This window comes from Cricetulus griseus, chromosome 2 (genome assembly GCF_003668045.3).
Source record: "Cricetulus griseus strain 17A/GY chromosome 2, alternate assembly CriGri-PICRH-1.0, whole genome shotgun sequence".
Lineage (NCBI taxonomy): Eukaryota > Metazoa > Chordata > Mammalia > Rodentia > Cricetidae > Cricetulus > Cricetulus griseus.
The window spans coordinates 294,368,566-294,385,297 of NC_048595.1; the positions used below are offsets into that span (position 1 = coordinate 294,368,566).

General features: G+C 44.1%; 1 protein-coding gene across 3 annotated transcripts in view; it reads left to right on the forward strand.

Moving 5' to 3' along the window:
* Fam120b (family with sequence similarity 120B) overlaps positions 1 to 16,732 on the forward strand; it is a 34,605-nt gene that overhangs the window by 9,390 nt on the left and 8,483 nt on the right. For 2 of the 3 annotated variants that reach the window (XM_027401189.2, XM_027401190.2), the window contains exons 4-7: positions 158 to 259; positions 4,316 to 4,488; positions 7,435 to 7,527; positions 15,809 to 16,015. In XM_027401189.2, coding sequence (XP_027256990.1) covers positions 158 to 259; positions 4,316 to 4,488; positions 7,435 to 7,527; positions 15,809 to 16,015 — 575 coding nt within the window. The remainder of the gene's footprint in view (positions 1 to 157; positions 260 to 4,315; positions 4,489 to 7,434; positions 7,528 to 15,808; positions 16,016 to 16,732) is intronic. The other variant, XM_027401192.2, reaches the window with a different exon arrangement.

Here is a 16,732-nt window from a genome sequence, read left to right on the forward strand (position 1 = left end):
CTTAGCAAAGCAGTCACCGCTAGACTGGAGAAACGTAATAGCTGTTGGTGACATGATCACTTTCATCCTGGGGGGATAAAGAAACATTCATGAGGAAAATGGGCATTCAATGGCTTGCAGTCCTCCTGCATCTACTGACCCCGTTGTCTTTACTCAGATGGAACCAGCACCGGTCCGGTGGTCAAGGAGTGGTTTGTGTATCCTGGGAACTCCCTGAGGCACCCAGACCTTGTTAGGCCTCTGCAGATGACCCTTCAAGGTATGTACAGTATAGTTGGCATTTTCTTTGGGCCACCAACCAGATCCCAATTATGAAAGCTCAGCCTTAGCTTAGGTTTGTCCCACTAGATCTTATAAATTAATTTAACCTGTTTCTGTGTGTCTACATTTTACATCAGGGCTTTTTACCTTTCTTTCATTCTGTATATCTTGCTTTACTGCTTCCTCCATGTCTAGCTGGCTGGCTCCCTGTTTCTCTCTGCCCACCAACCTTGCCTATCCCTCCTCTGCCTAGCTATTGGCTGTTCAGCTTTTTATTAGACCAATCCAGTACCTTAGGCAGGCAAGGTAAAATAGCAACACATCTTTGCATAATTAAACAATTGCAGCATAAACAGATGTAACACACCTTTAAATAGTTAAACACATATTCTATTCCACAACAGTACAGCCTTAAGCTCTCTATCTTAGGGTGTCATCTCAAGAAAGAACACACTATATGAATGTCTGTTTGCAGAACTATGTGTTGTCTGATATTTGTTTCAATTCCTATCCCCTGCAAGACTCCAGAGATAAAGGGTTAGTAACTGATAGGCTATGTGGGGGCGGTGGGAGTGGGTGCCTTTTGGGGGTGTGTGGGTAGAGGTCAACATTGAGTATCTGCTTCAGTCCACTTTGATCCTATTTTTTTTTAAAGATTTATTTATTATGTATACAGTATTCTGCCTGCATGAATACCTGCAGGCCAGAAGAGGGCACCAGATCTCATTACAGATGATGTGAGCCACCATGTGGTTGCTGGGAATTGAACTCAGGACGTCTGGAAGAGCAGCCAGTGCTCTTAACCTCTGAGCCATCTCTCCAGCCCTTGATCCTATTTTTTAAAGACAGAACTTGGAACTCATTGATTTGGCTAGACTTACTGACCAGTGAGCTGTGATATTTCGTTTAGGATCTAACAAATAAAGCTTACCTGAAGATCCGAGTGCAAAGCTAGCCACAATAGTCAGCAATATAGGCCAGGCGGTGGCACACCCCTTTAACCCCAGCAACCACACTAGTTAACCATAGAAGCTGGGCAGTGGTGGCCCCCACTAGACACAAGTACCTGTCTAAGGCTTCCAGCCTCCAGAATCTTGAGGAATAGTTTTGCTGCTATAAACTGCACAACGTATGATATTTTGTTATAGCAGCTCAGGTGGTCAAAGGCACTGGTCTGCTGTATTCAGAGAGCTCAATGATAGATTCCCCAGTGTTCCCTGTGTTTATGTGCTTGCGTGTGGATGCACAATATTCCAGTCAGCGAAGCATTGTGAAAGATGGCTTTCTGTAACACAGAAGGGATTTAGCTTCGCTCCCCGGCTCAAGGAGTACATGTATTCCTCCACAAGCTGCCATGCTCTCCAGCCTCCTCCCCACCTCAGTTATGGTCTTATATCCTGAGGGGTGAGTCTGGAATAGCCGTGCCTGCCTTTAGAACTAGACACTCTATATATGAAAACAGGTTATTCCTTCTCAGTGTTGTTTTTGAGTCTTTATAAATAAATCTTTACCCCAGAAGCCCAGAGAAGCTGACTGAACACACTGACTTACTTGCTTGGTTCTCTTGAATAACTGTTAAGTGTTGTTCAACACCCAAGCACCTAAGTAAACAGTGTTTCTTGACGACATAAGGGCATCTGACTTAACCACGGGCTTACAGAGCACCACAGAAGATGCTCACAGAATGAAGAAGGTAAAGCCTTGCATTTCGCTCCTCCTGTCTCAGCTGTGCTGCACTTGATACTTGGTTGAACAGTAGGAAAGGAAGAAGAGCTTGGTGCATGTGTGCTCATTGCTGCCTGCTTGCAATTCCAGAAGCATTCTTCCAACAGCCCCCAGAACACACATGCCTGCCCCTTCTCCGTAAAAACCTCCTTAGGACACCTTCCTCAGTCCTCTTGTTCTTCTGTTTGACTTCAGTAGTCTTGTGGTAAAATCTTTACATTTCTTTTTACAGAGATGGTATTTAAACCAGGAACCTCTGCATGCCACATAGGGGTGATTGGAAACTTATGTGACAAGAAATGAAAAAAGTAACAGTTGACTTGTTTTGATTTTCTTCAGTAGTTGAGGATCAAGTATAGGCCCTCACAGATGTAAGATCAGCCCTCTCCCACAGAGTGCCCCTGGACAGATGCTTAAAATCTTCACCTCAGTATCTGAAGATATCTCTTAGAGTTGAGTTCCTGAACAAATGAAGGCCATGAGTGAATAATGTCACTACTTGTTTAGTCAAGGAGTCCTTCATTCGCCACGTCCAGTGTCTATGATTCTGGGTGTATTTCATGAAATCTCCAGGTTTTTTTTTTTAATATTAAACTTTTATGTATCCAGACATATCATTTTTATGAAGATATGGTCTTTACTGTCTTGAACAGCAAGGTGAAGTCTTCACTTTTCACTTTGGTGCTGTGGTGGGGTGGTCTTCATACTATTCTACCCCTGTGTTTTCAAATAATACAATGTCTGTGCAGCAAAGTGTAGGTTATTTTGCTTTTCTTACATTTTTTTATTTTTTAAAAATTTGCCACACCTGACTTTTATAGTTAAAAACAAAATCTCATCTAAATACTTTAACATTTGAAGTAACTATCGTGTTAGAAAATCATTATTTCCTTTATATCAGAGGTTAGCAAGCCTTTTGTTTCTAATGTCTCATAGTAAACGTGATAGGCTTTGTGGGCCCTGTGACTTTCTGTTGCTTGTAACCTATGTCATCAAACTGGAAGAGGTCACAGATAGCATGTGCACAAGTGAACACAGCAACTTCCCAGTGAAACCTGACAAACTTTGAATTAACATTGGGACTTTATATTTGCTTGTGCTAGGAAATAGTAGTTTTCTTTTTTATCTCCTTTCAACCATTTAAAACAATACAGTTCTTAGTTCAGACGCTGACAGGCAGTGGCCCACCATAAACATTACGAGTGTTCCCAACAGAATCTCAGATGCCCTTCATGACCTTGGAGTGTGATCTCTTAAGAACCAGTCTCTCAGGTGACAATCGCATCTTCTCTCTTTCTCACACAAAGAAAATGCTCTTCCTATAGCAAAACATGCTTGTGGTGAACGAAACACTCTCACCTCTCCAGGACTGCAAGAAACTTGCTGTGTTGTTTTGCTCCCAGTGGTGGGAAATTCACTCCTGGGAAGAGTGAATAACAGTGTTTGAAACAAAGGAAGAAAAAGAACTTCCTTTGAGTCGCTGGCTTCTGATACCATTTGGTCAGCTACTTTGTTTTCTTGGTGAACACGTGAGACATTCCACCGGAGTTGCTCTGGACTTTTGGCATAGGCTTTCAGTCAGTGCCCAGCAGAGAAACACAGCTGCCGGGAGAGGCCCTGTCACCATAGTTGTTAGACCAGCACCTTCATATTTGTGTAGAATTGCCACCCGTATTCATGGCAGTTTGTCCTCATCAAGTTAACAAGTAAGGACCCCCTCACCCCCAGCAATTGTCTCTATGTACCTGCAGAATATAGAAATAGAACACTAAAAACTGCCTTTCTTTCTTTCTTTTTTTTTTTTTTTTTTTGGTGGTTTGTGTCCATAGATCTCAGGCTGTAGGGTCTGGTGCATATGCCTCTTGGATCAGCAGGTTTGGATGTGCCAGAAAATGCATCACGAAGCCTTTGCAACTGATTCTTTTGTACATACAAGTTTGAAAACCACCAATCTGGAGGGGTTAGAGTCAACAGAAGGGGTAGGATGATGGCACTTCCTCAGAGCATGGCGTCCTGTTACTCAATCCTTGAATGGAAGGTTGTCCCTTCTGAAAAGCATCACTACCTGTAGGGTGTACAGCACAACTATAAGTGAAAGCCCCACTTTCCCTACAAACCTAGTTATTAAAGAGGATAGGTCAGTCAGTAAGTTGTCCCTGGCCCTGTAGGTTTGTTCTCTTTGAAAGCAGGAAGCTGTACCCACATTTGCCCTGTGGTTCTGTTCAGCCTTGATGCCCCCAAGTAAATCAGAGAGGGGAGAGATGAATCATTCTCCATTGTGCTCCCAAAAGTGTATTCTGACCATGCTATATGAATTTCTTTTTTCAAGGGGGAACACCTAGTTTGGAAGTTTTGTGGCTGAGCCAAGACCCAGCAGCGCAGGCCCGGCGCCTAGACTCATTGCTAGCCTGCTTCAACCTCTCCTCCTCAAAAGAAGAGCTGCAGGCAATTGAAAGCCCATTGAGGGCACTGTGCTGCCTCCTAATCTACCTCTTTGTCCAGGTAAACGCTGAGCTATGAATACACATAGCTGATAACAACTGCCGCACATTTCTGCCCTCTCCTTCCTGGAGTGCTGGTGTCTCCATGGGTCAGTTCCCCTGTCCTCTTTCCACGGAACACAATTAATTCTTCAAGATCCTCAGGGAGATGTTAAGTCGGGACTTTTCACAACAAAAAGTTAATGTATCAACAAGTCGGTGGTGGTGTGTATTTGTTCACAGGACTGACTGTACTCTCAGAGTACTGTGGTAAACCTAAAAGGATAAATTATAAAGTATCGTGGTTTTATGTCGTTGAGCTCAAATTAGCTTTTTAAAAATACCTTATTTTATTTTCTGCGTATGAGTGTTTTGTTCCACCCATTCCATGTATGCATGCCTGACCCTGGAGGTCAGAAGAGGGCATCATATTCCCTGGAAATATGGGTTATGAGCCACCATGTGGGTGCTGGGAACAGGATTCTAGTCCTTTGCAAGAACAGCAAATGCCCTCAATCACTGAGCCTGATTGCCTAAATTAGCCCTTTTGCTGTGCAGCATGGAGTAAAATTGCCTATCATTCATTATACGAAAACGGAAAGGAAACTAGTTTGATTTGGTCCAACCTACCAAACAAGGCTTAAGTCGGATTTGAGGAAATCTTGGAAATGCATTTATACTGGTTACTTTGGCTATTGCTACAATAAAATTCCTGGCCAAAGTGACTTAAGGAAAGAAGAGTTGTTTTGTCTCACAGTTTGAGGGGACAAGCTATCCTGACAGAGATCATGGTAGCAGGAACGCAGGGCAGTGGATCGTGTTCATGGGGCAGAATGATAAATGCTGGTACCCACTTTCCCTTTTCCATTCAGCCTGGGGTCTCCATCCACATTTGTGATTCTTCCCATTCAATTAACCTAGTCTAGAAACTCCCTTAGAGGCATGCCAGAGGCTTGTTTTCACAGTGAATTCTAAACCCTATCAAATTAGCAATCAGGCTTAGTTACCTGTGAGAAAAGACATATGAGAGTCAGGCTGTCCCCCAGGCGGGTCTTTTAAGAACAGCCTCCAAACAGAACTAATTGTGGGGAGAATTAAATGCTAGTGAACCCCAGTCTAAGCAGAGATAGCTGTTTACAGATGTTAAAATCTGCACTTGTGCTTGGCTTTGTCCGAAATCCTGCATTTGCAGGATTTTGCTTTCATTCGTATGATGGTGATGCCTCTTTTGGAATAAACATGGAAGAGGGTAGTGACAGGTCATCTTTCCCAGACCTCAGTGGCCTGTGTCTTCCCTTCAGTGGTAGCATGTGCCAGATCAAGTGCTGTACAGTATCTTTCCAAGAGAGTGTCAAGGTTAGGGTGGCATAAAGCCAGGGTTCTTTATGGCTTATGGGGGCCATTTTATCTGGAGGAGGCACACAAGCATTCCAGATGCTCTTGATTAAATTTCTCTGATGGATTTGTCATTCTTCTGTTTCTTTCCCCAAAGTTTTTGCCACCATAGTGTACTCCTTCCTTTCAAAAAGGGCTCTTGTGTAAGAGTAGAGTTACTCCATAAGTAGTAGTTTCTGCTTAATTACAAGTGTGGTTGTTGTGCTGGCTACTTTTATGTCCATTTGATATAAGTAGAGTCTTTGTGGAAGAGGGAGCCCTCTATTGAGAAGATGCCCCCACCAGACTGGCCTGTGGGCAAGCCTGAGGTTCCTTTTCTTGACTGATGCTCACTGTTGATGGCTCCATCCCTGGGTCGGTGGTCTTGGGTGCTTTACGAAAGCAGGGAGAACAAGCCATGTGAGCAGCTAGTGAGCAGTTTCCCTCACGGCTTCTGCTTCAGCTCCTGTCTTCCTTTGATGACGCGCTATGATTTGGAAGTTTAAGCAAAATGCCTCCCCTCCCCCTCATGCCTGTCCCATCCAAGTTGTTTCTGGTCATGCCCTAGAGCGCTAACTAAGACAATTTTATTAGATACTTTCCTCATTGCTATGGTCAAATACCCGACAGAAGCAACCTAGGTGAGAAAGGGTCTATTTTGTTACAATTTGAAGAGGTGCAGATCATTATGGTGGAAAAGGCACATTGCTTTCATGCTCAGGAAGCAAAGAAAAACAAATGCTGATGTTGAGCTCATTATCTGTCCAGACCCCCCTCCGCCCATGGGATGGTGCCACCCACATACAGCATGGGTCTTCTCTCCAGGTAAAGCCTTCCCAGAAACCCTCTCCTAGACACACCCAGGAGTGTGTTTCCATGGTGACACAAAGTCCAGTAGAGATGGCATTGACGATTTACTATCACAGTGGCTCAGCACAGACAGTATCGGCCTCAGGAGTGTGTGAGGTCAAGTGGGTGGAGGCACCATGTCTTTGTGGTCTCCTCATCACAAGACTTATTTTAAAAGCCAAGTTAATCCCACTCTGTCTGTTCCCCTCGTTTCTCTGTCTCCCTTTGTTTTTCTCCCATACTTTTTGATTCCAGAGAATGAGAGTGCCTCATACTTTGGGACCCTTATTTATGTTGCTGGGATCCAAGGACAGAGGTTACATCCTGGATGGTTGAAGATGGATGTTCCTCCAGTCCGGGCCACCCCACCTCAGCCTCTGAGCCATCTGTTTTTGACATTTTAAGCAGAAAGGATTGCTGCTATTTATTACCCTGTTAAGAGCTTTGTGGCCTGGGGTTATGGATGCAGAGTAGAGGCTGTGCTCTCTCCAGCTACACATGTCGTTTGTTCATCCATTGTGCATGTGCACCCCATTCATCCTGCGTGTGCACCCCTCTCTGTGTTTGTGTGTATATGTGTGTTGTGCATTTATAAAGAATGCTGTTCACTTTGAGTTCGCTCACACAGTATGTTTTCCTGTGTGTGTTCCCCCTCTGTATTTGTATGAATATGTGTGTTGTACATTTATGAAGAATGCTGTTCACTGTCAGCAGGCTCACACTGGCCCTTTTCTGTGCTTTGCAGGTGGACACTCTTTCCCTGGAAGATTTGCATGCATTTATTGCTCAGGCCTTGTGCCTCCAAGGAAAATCAACCTCACAGCTTATGAACCTACAGGTATAGTCATAGTCATTCATCACAGCCATGGAGGCAACCATGCTGTGATCACAGGGTCAGCATTCTTTGTAGCCTTTTCCCTGTTGCAGCTGGTACTTGATAAGAAGCACGAGGCAGACATGTTTGGTGAGGGTGTCTCCACAAGGAAACGGACAGTCGTCCTCCATCGACAACTGCTGCACTCAGGGGTCAGCTCGTCCCAGGTCCTGGCCCAGGTCATCTCAGTTTGAGGAAAAGCCTTTGTCAGACTCTTTGACATCAGAGAAATGGTGTCTTCTGTGGCCCAAGCTCACCTACCACATCCCTGTGTACACGGCAGGGTGGAGCCAGGCTGCCCTTCCTGTATCCTCATCCAGCCCATGTGCTTCGTGTTCACTTTGTAGTTCTGTTGTCTAGTCCTCTGTGAGGAAGGTGGAGCCCCAGAGGCCAGGTACAGCAGAGTGACTTCAGGGCCAACACGTAAAGCTACTTAGGTTGAGCATGCTGCAGTTCAGAATTGTTTTAAAACTGTACAAATGTATATATATTTATTAAAAATCCAAGACTGGTCTATATGTATAAAAATCTGTGTACATATTTCTACACTTACCTTCTCTTTGTAGCCATAAGTTCCCCAACTAACCATAAATTGAAAATAATTCCAGCTCTCAAATACCCACACAGAGACTTATTACTAATTAAAAATGCTCAGTCGACAGCTTAGACTTGTTACTAACTAGCTCTTACAGCTTAAAGTAACCCATATTTCTTACTTGTCCTCTGCCAGGTGGTGGCACCTTCTTTCAGCACAGAATGTTCGTCTTCCTTCTCTCTGCGTGTCCTCCCCTTCTTCTTCCCAGCATCCTCTTAGTCTGGTTCTCCTACCTAACCTTATCCTGCCTAGCTGTAGGCCAGTCAGCTTCTCTGTTAACCCAATCACAGTGACATATATTCACACAGTGTAAAGGAATATTCCACAATACAACATAACAACTATTTGGATACTATTTACATTACACTGGATATAATTAATTTAGAGGTGACTCGAAGTATATAGGAGCATGTCTGTAGGGCATGTGCAAATCCTGGAGCACTTTGTTTGGAAGTTCTAGCAGGGGACACATTTTGGGTGAGTTGCTCTCTAAGACTGGGTGTAGCTTCAGGAGGGAAAAAGGAGACACCTACCTAGCCAGCCAGCTCAATTGAATCAACCTGGTAATCAGTGGGGTGACAGATGCTGTGGCTAGATTGCCCTCACATTCCTAGATCATCTTGAAATTATTTTCTTGCTAGGATCTTTGTAATCAAAATAGTAGTCTCTTGATTTGAAGACTCTGATCATCTTTAAATTTTCTGTGAACTTCTGGGCAACACACACAGTGTGAACTTGTGTACTTTGATAACTTCCATTGTAAAGGTTCCAGGAGTGAGGTGGAAGCTCACTCCATCCTGCACTGCACATTTACAAGCTGTTGTTAGCTCTTAGACATTTGGGGATGGCCCAAGACCCAATCCCTTATGCCTCTCTTGTTTTCATCTTCATACTTTCTTTCTTTAACATGATCTTTTCTCCTGGTTCTGCCTTCTGGTTGGAAAACTCGGTGTCTCTCAACTTAGGAAAAAAATTTCTCCTATAGCAGAGATTCTAATCCATTAGTCTTTACCCTTGCTGAGCTGTCACCTGGCGAGTTCCATATTACTGGAGTTTTGACTCTGTCTCGTCCATTCTCTTTCCAGTGAGAATTCTCTAACACTGCACAGAATTGCTGAGACAAAGATGAACACATGGCTACATGCTATGTCCAGTGTATTCACAGAAATGGAGATGGATTCAGGCCATTAAAAAGTTCCTTCTGTGTATGTGTATATGGATAGACACACAGATACAGATGGTTCTAGGCTATTCACAACCCTTCATGTGCGCTCTCTCTCTCTCTCTCTCTCTCTCTCTCTCTCTCTCTCTCTCTCTCTCTCTCTCTGTGCATGTATGTGTATGTGTGAGCACAAGCATATGTGTGTGCACATATATGCTTATGTAGGTGGAGTTTTCATGTCCTGACTGCCTGCTTCCAAGTAACTGACATAGAGGCTTAATATTACTCAGAAATGCTCGACCAATGGCTTAGGCTTATTACTAACTAGCTCTTACATTTTAAGTTAACCCATATTCCTTATTTATACTCTGCCACATGGTGGTAACCTTTATTAGCATGGCACATTCATCTCCTGCTCCCTCTGTATCTGTGTGGCAGCTCCTGACTCCCCCCTTCTTCCTCCCAGCATTCTCCTAGTCTGACTTTCCTGCCTAACTTAACCTGGCTGTTGACCAGTCAGCTTGTTTATTAAACCAATCACAGTGTCGAATCTTCACAGTGTACAAAGGCATTGTTCCACAGCATGTGTGTATGTGCGCTCGCGTGCGTGCACGTGTGTGTGTGTGTGTGTGTGTGTTCGTATGTGTGTGTATATGTGTGTGTGTGTGCGTGTGTGCGTGTGTGCTTGTGTGTGTGTGTGTGTGTGTGTGTGTGTGTGTGTGTGTGTGTGTGTGTGTGTGTACAGACTGAAAGGATTCCCACCATCCCTAGTACCGTCTTCGTGCTGCCTCTCACTTGGGAAACAGTAAGGCTCTGTGGCCCAGTCCAGCCAATAGGAGATTTCATTGGAGGAGATTTCATTTTCTAAATGACTGTATAGAACCAGAACCATGCTGTCCTTTTCTCCTTAAATGTAGACATAATGTTGGAGCTGTAGTGACCTAAGTCCACAAGAAGAAGATTTTAACAGTTTTGAGGCAAGACAGGAAGAACTGTGGGTTTAGGATGATACTAACCCTAAGGTCACTAAACCCTGCTTTTCTGTCAGCTAAGCAGTAACTGTTGCAGATCCAGCCATTGTTGCTTGTAGCACCCACACAGCTAGTGTCCTCTCAGGCAGTTGCACTGGTATATCTGCAAGTCCAGGTTCTTGTGCCAGTGTCTCATTTCACAGCTATCCGTCAATGTTCAAGAGGAACGTGAAAGTCATGTCAGAGTTCCTTGAGTCCCTGCCTCCCAGCTGAACTTTGGATAAGTCTCAAGAGCATCTCAAGTGATGAGTTCAGAGAACCAACAACAGGTTCAGAGTCTCTGAGGGTAGACATGACGGACAGGAGAATGAGCAGCTGGATCCCTCCCATCTCTGTTTTTACCTTTAGCCGCCTCCTCTTTAACTTTACCCTTTCTGCTGGTTCCACCTTCTGGTTGGAAAACATGTCTCTTAGGAAAGAATTCCATCTGTCCTGACCTCATGTTGGAGTAGCTTTCTCTAGGCAAGTCCACACCAGAGAAAGGAAGTTACACACAGATGAAACCAGAGCCTTGCCTTTTGGAGACCCCAGGAATACCTGAGCATGAGCCTGCATTTTGAAGGTGTGTGCCTACAGCCTGAGTGTGGAAGAGCTCTGGGTCTTGGCCTCTGAGCATAGCCTTAGAACATCCACCCTAGAGGAACCTAGAAAAGCCTAGAGAAGGAAGGACAGGAATGCGTTGCCCGGTGAGAGCCCCGACTTCTGAAAGGAGTCCCTGCAAGGGGAAGGAGCCCCCACAGAATGAGATGGCTGAAAAAGAACAGAGTTGGTAGAAATTTAATGTGTTCATTTTTAGAACTATCTATCTCCAGGAGACCTCTCTGCTGCCCCCGGAAGCTTCAGTTGCCTCTCTTTTATGTAAATTCATCATCTATGACCTTTATATTGTGCTATACTTATTTGTGAGTCCTTTCCAGAATCCCTCAGGAAAAAACAAAAACAAACAGAAAAGAACTAGTTTTCTTGTTGATTATGGATTCTGCCTTAGAGAGAGGCAATTTGAGCAGATGGTGGTCAATGGCTTGGAGAATGTGAAGGAAACTTAGAAGCAGTTGATTCGAAGAGGATGCTAGTAGTATGTATCATTGAAAACCAGGATAGTGCCTGCTTATATCTCCAGCACCAAACACAGAAGACACGGAGCAGGAGCAGAGCATGCCACAGCCTAGGGAGGATGAAGTGTTTCAGAAAAGGCTGGCAAACATTTGTTGAGCAGAAGGCATGTCCTTCTTCACAGTTAATAGCGTCATAGCAGCTAGAAAGGTTGCTGATGGGAGGATATAGAACAGCAAGAGCCAAAAAAATGGAAGGCCTTTTTTTTTTTTTTTTTTTTTTTTTGCTAGCGAGAACTAAAAGTGACCACAGCCAGGCTTGAGTACGGGGAGGGCTGAGAAAGGCTGGGCTACTCGATCTCTTCATTTCATTGATTCTCTGTGTTTTGGTGTTATTGTTGTTGCTTTGTTTCCATTTCATTGATTCATTTCAGTCCTGTTTTTTTTTATTATTTCTTCCCATCTGCTCTTGTGGAGTTTTATTTCTTCTTGTTATCTGCTCTTGTGGAGTTTTATTTCTTCTTGTTACAGAGCTTTCAAGTGTGTCCAGTAACTGACACATGATCACTCATGTTTTTTGTTTTTGTTTGTTTGTTTGTTTTGATGTAGACACAGTTTTATGAACTTGCCTCTTGGAACTTCATTGAGTCCCATGGGTTTGGGTATGTTGTGTTTTCATTTTCATTCAATTCTAAAAAGGTTTTAACTTTCTTCTTGATTCTTGAATTTTGTCTTGACCCAACTCATGTTACTTGTGTCTTTGCTCTGGGATTTGCTCATCTGGGGTTAGAGTATAGGTTAAAATTTGTTGGTTATGTTCTTTTAATTCAGCTTCCCTCCCTTCTTTAAGTGGACATGTTTGCAGTGTTTCAAAAGACTAGGTTTTAATACAGTGACGATGTTGTCATCTGTTAGACTGTTGTTCCAGGCACCAGGCTCTGTCTACACTCTGCCCCCTGTGGGTTGAGTACCAGCTACAACTCCAGTAGTTAAACCACTCCAGTAATAGAGTTGCAGGTAACCACAAAACGGATTAATCTAGGGATTAATTTACAAAGTAAATGGACCCCAATAGTGCTATGTGTGAATGCAAAGAAGAGGAGGTCAACAGTCATGGTGAAACCAGCAGTGAGCACTGGCTTGTTGGTGGGAAGCCGAGAGGGAGATGGGCATACAGAGGAGTGGTCATCACTAAGGCAAAGGGTAAATGGGGTGGATACTTGGTGATTGTAAACCAAGTCAACTTCGGGCTTCAGGAGGCGCAACACCGAGTGGAATAGGTATGTAGGTGTTGGAAAAGAAAGGGAGAGAGGACGAGTGTGTGGTGTGAACAGTAGGGGACACTGTTGGTCTGTCACAGTGCCCTCCTGTACTATATAGATAAGAAATAGCTGTAGTGGGAAGGAGGGTGGGGAAGACATGTAAGAAAATGTGAGCACAAGCCTGAACGCGGGTTTCTTCCCCTGCGCTGCTCTGCTGCTCTTCTTCCTCTATTTTGGTGTGGGTTGTGTTCCCTGCTGCTTTTAAATGGTCTCATTCTGCCCACGCACCCTCGCTGTGGTCTTCCAGCTCCCCTTGTGTGTGGAATTCTCTTGACTGTTCTAGCGGCTGAGGAGAGCTGAGGTAAACTCAGTCCAGGTGAGGCTGCTGCCCTCCCACAAGGCTGGGAGCTGCTAGTGGCTGGCTGTGCAGTGCCCAAAGCACTACAGAGAGTTTGTGTTTAGCTCCCTCGGCAGCTTTGTCTTTCCTCATTTGGGGTGTCGGTGGTGTGCCTGGGAGCAGTCACTAGGAACCCCTTATGTGAAATTCCTACCACTGCTGTTTTGTAGATTTTAGCCCGGTTTCCTTGTGGGGGGCGGGGTGCTGCTTTGGGAGGGGTGGCTGTTTGAGTGGCAGCAGCGAATCCATTCATGGGTCCTGTGGCAGAAGAGACTTGTTGAGGTGTTGATCAAATCTATTTCAGGACTTGGAAAAGTAGCAGATGGAGTGATAAAATATTCATATTCCCTTTAATTCCCAAAGGGTAATCAGCGCCTCAGTCCAATGTGGCTTCTGTTCTGTCATCTTATCCAGAAGTCCTCTAAAGGAGAAGTCTCAAGGGAATCACAAAACCAAAACAAAACAGTAAACTCTTAGCATCAGAATGAAAGACCCACATGCTGAATTCAGTTACATTTCCATATATTATCAGTGAACGCGTGGACACTGAGTTATGAAAACGATGCCATTCATAATTTTTTTTTTTTACTAAATTGAATTGCCTCAGTACAAATTAAACATATGTATGTTCTGTAGGCCCAAACTTGCAGTCTTGCTGGGTGTGGTGGTACATACCTTTAATCCTAGCTCCTGGGAGGGAGGCAGAGGCAAGATCTACATAGCAAATTCTAGGACAGCCAGGGCTACATAGACAGAGCCCTCCCCTCCAAAAAAAATATAATCTTGATAAAACAAGTGAAAGGAAAGCTGATGCATGTGGAGGTTAGAGGACAACTTCCAGCAGTCAATTTACTTTACTCATACAGTAAATGAAAAAAAGAATGTAGGGTTGTGTTAATAGGCTTTAGAAATATTTTATTAAATTCAGTTCTGCTCATGGTAGACTCTGCAGAACAGGCATAGAAATTTTATATTAATGAAGAGCATCTATAGGCCCTACAAAATATTTCCAGTGTCTCTTCCTAAAGAATAGGTACTTTTAGAGTCACACCTCTAATAATAGTTTGTGCAGTTAAACCCCTTCAGTTAAATCTGCATTGATCCAAGTTCATGATAAACAATTTTTTTTTATTTAATGAGACAGGATCTCACACTATATCCCCTGCTAGCCTGGAACTCACCATGTAGACCAAGGTAGTCTTTAACTTGTGATAGTCAGCCTCAGCCTCCTCGGTTCTGGAACTGTGGCCATGTGCCACTGTACTTGTGGTATCTAGTTCTTGAAATAATTGTGAAATTCATTTAAGCGAGGCTTTAATGGGTTGAAGGGTTAAAACATGTCACTTTCTCTCACTTTCTTCAGTTTTATTAACTGTGTTAGACATGTAATAGTGTTGAAGGTAACATTGGTCAGTGTGAGCAAAGCAGATTTCCTGAAGGTGACTGGCTAACTTGTTCTCCAGTTTCCGTGGGGTTTCTTAGACATTTGTAGTGTTGGTGCCTGGCAAATACCTGTGGCTTCTTGTGGGATTGTGAAAACCTTTGTGGCATAAAGGGGGAGCTTCTCCATCAAGAACAGAAGGGGGTTGAACATAAACGTCCATTTAGCCAAGAAAAGAAGTAGTTTGTGTCAGCAAGAGATACTACTGTCTCTTCTTGAGATTTTATTTATTTTTATTTTATGTGTATGAGTATTTTGCCTGCATGTATGTCTGTACACCATGTACACCTCTGTATTTCACCTGCAGAGGCCAGAAGAGGGCATTGGGTCCTCTGGAAGAGCTCTAAACTAAACACTAAACCATCTCTCCAGAACTGAGGCGAGATACTCTTAATTTGTAAAAACTCAGACACCAGCCTTTTGAGATTATATCGTATGCCATTTTGTTATTAAATGGTATTCCATAAGATCAAGTATGCTTTTTAGAAACACAGGGAGTATCTTTCCCTTTCCCTGAAGAAAGTTTTTCAGGGGAACACACACAACAGTAAATTATCTTGTAAGTTCTACCTAGTGGCCACACCTTGTATTGGCCCAGATTTTCCTAGAGCAGTGTCTTAGTTACTTATCTATTGCTGTGACAAGACATCATGACCAAGGCAACTTAGAGAAGAAAGCATTTAATTGGGGGCTTGTTCACGGTTTCAGGGGATGAACAGAGTCCCTGAGAGTATGACGGCAGACAGGGATGGCACAAGAGCAGTAGCTGAGAGCTTACATAGAATCCACAAGCCTAAGGCAGAAATGGGGGGGAGGGAAGGAAAGAGGGAGGGATGGAAGGGCAACTAGGAATGGCATGGGCTATTGAAACTTCAAAGCCCACCCCCAGTGATACACCTCCAACAAGGCCACACCTCCTAATCCTTTCCAAACAGTTTCACCAACTGATGACCAAGCATTCATTCAAACATTTGAGCCCATGGGAGCCATTGTCATTCAAACCAGCCGTGTTCCAGATCTGTATAAGGAGAGAGCCCAAGAGAGTGCCTGCTGCCCTAGTGGGTGGATGGTGAGCAAGGGTGTGTGCCTGGACTGGGCTCCTATCATGCTTCTCTGGCGTAGCTTGTTTGTCAGGCCCTTTTCAGTCAGACTTGTTCAGGAGGCCCAGTATCTTTCCTGTTCAGGGTGTGACAAGACTTAACATGGTGGGGCTGAGACCCTCAAGTTACCATTTTGCCACACATATCTAACTTCTGCTTTGAGCTCTGTCTCAAGCTTCCCGTGTATGCATGTTTGTCTCCACAGCTGGATTACATTAACTCCAGAGCTGTGCAGTTGGGGTCCCTCCTTGTCCGTGGCCTCACCATGTTGGTACTAGTCAACAGCGCATGTGGCTTCCCCTGGACAACAAGCGAATTCATGCCCTGGAATGTCTTTGATGGCAAGCTTTTCCATCAGAAGTACTTGCAGTCTGAAAAAGGATATGCTGTGGAGGTTCTTTTGGAACAGAATGTGAGTTCTGGTTATTGTCTATTAGAACCATGATTGAGTTTGAAGTTGGTCACCCTAGAAAGTCTGCCCATCCTCTTAATCCTGAAGCTTTAAAAAGACAGGCATGTTCTCCAGAGTCATCCTCATCACCTCACACAGCTGTTGGGACTGTGCTTACATTTCTGTAACTGATGTCCACACGTGAGGTTGGCTTGGTCTAGCAGCATTAGTTGGTGTCCTCATAGTTCACTGCTTCTGTAGGGAGAATGAGCTGAAAGAAGGGCTTGCAGTGTCTGCAGAGGGGTCCCCAGACAGCAGACTCATTGGGGAGACTCAACTGCTACAAAAGGCTGCCCGTGTCCTGGGGACACTGACTGCTGCCCCAGCTTTCTAAGTACAATTGCTTCATGATTCCTGGAAGATTTCCAAATGAGGCTTCCCGCCAAGCTCATTTGGAATGTTTTATTACCCACAGGGATGAGAAGGCGGTGTGATTGTGAGAGAACATGCTGATCTGTTAGATAAAACACTCCCAAGTTTTCACACCAAAGGGAAAACATTTGGCAATGTGTTGCTGTCACCATTTCTCACCAAAGTTCCAGGGTATTGCAGGATTTGTGAATATTTACAACTTAGAAGAGCAGGACAAGAGGAAAGCCCTTTCTCAGATTTGGACATTGCTCTAGCAGTGGCTGAAGGAGCTGCAGCCCTGGGGCATAACTTCCGGTTGTTTATGTA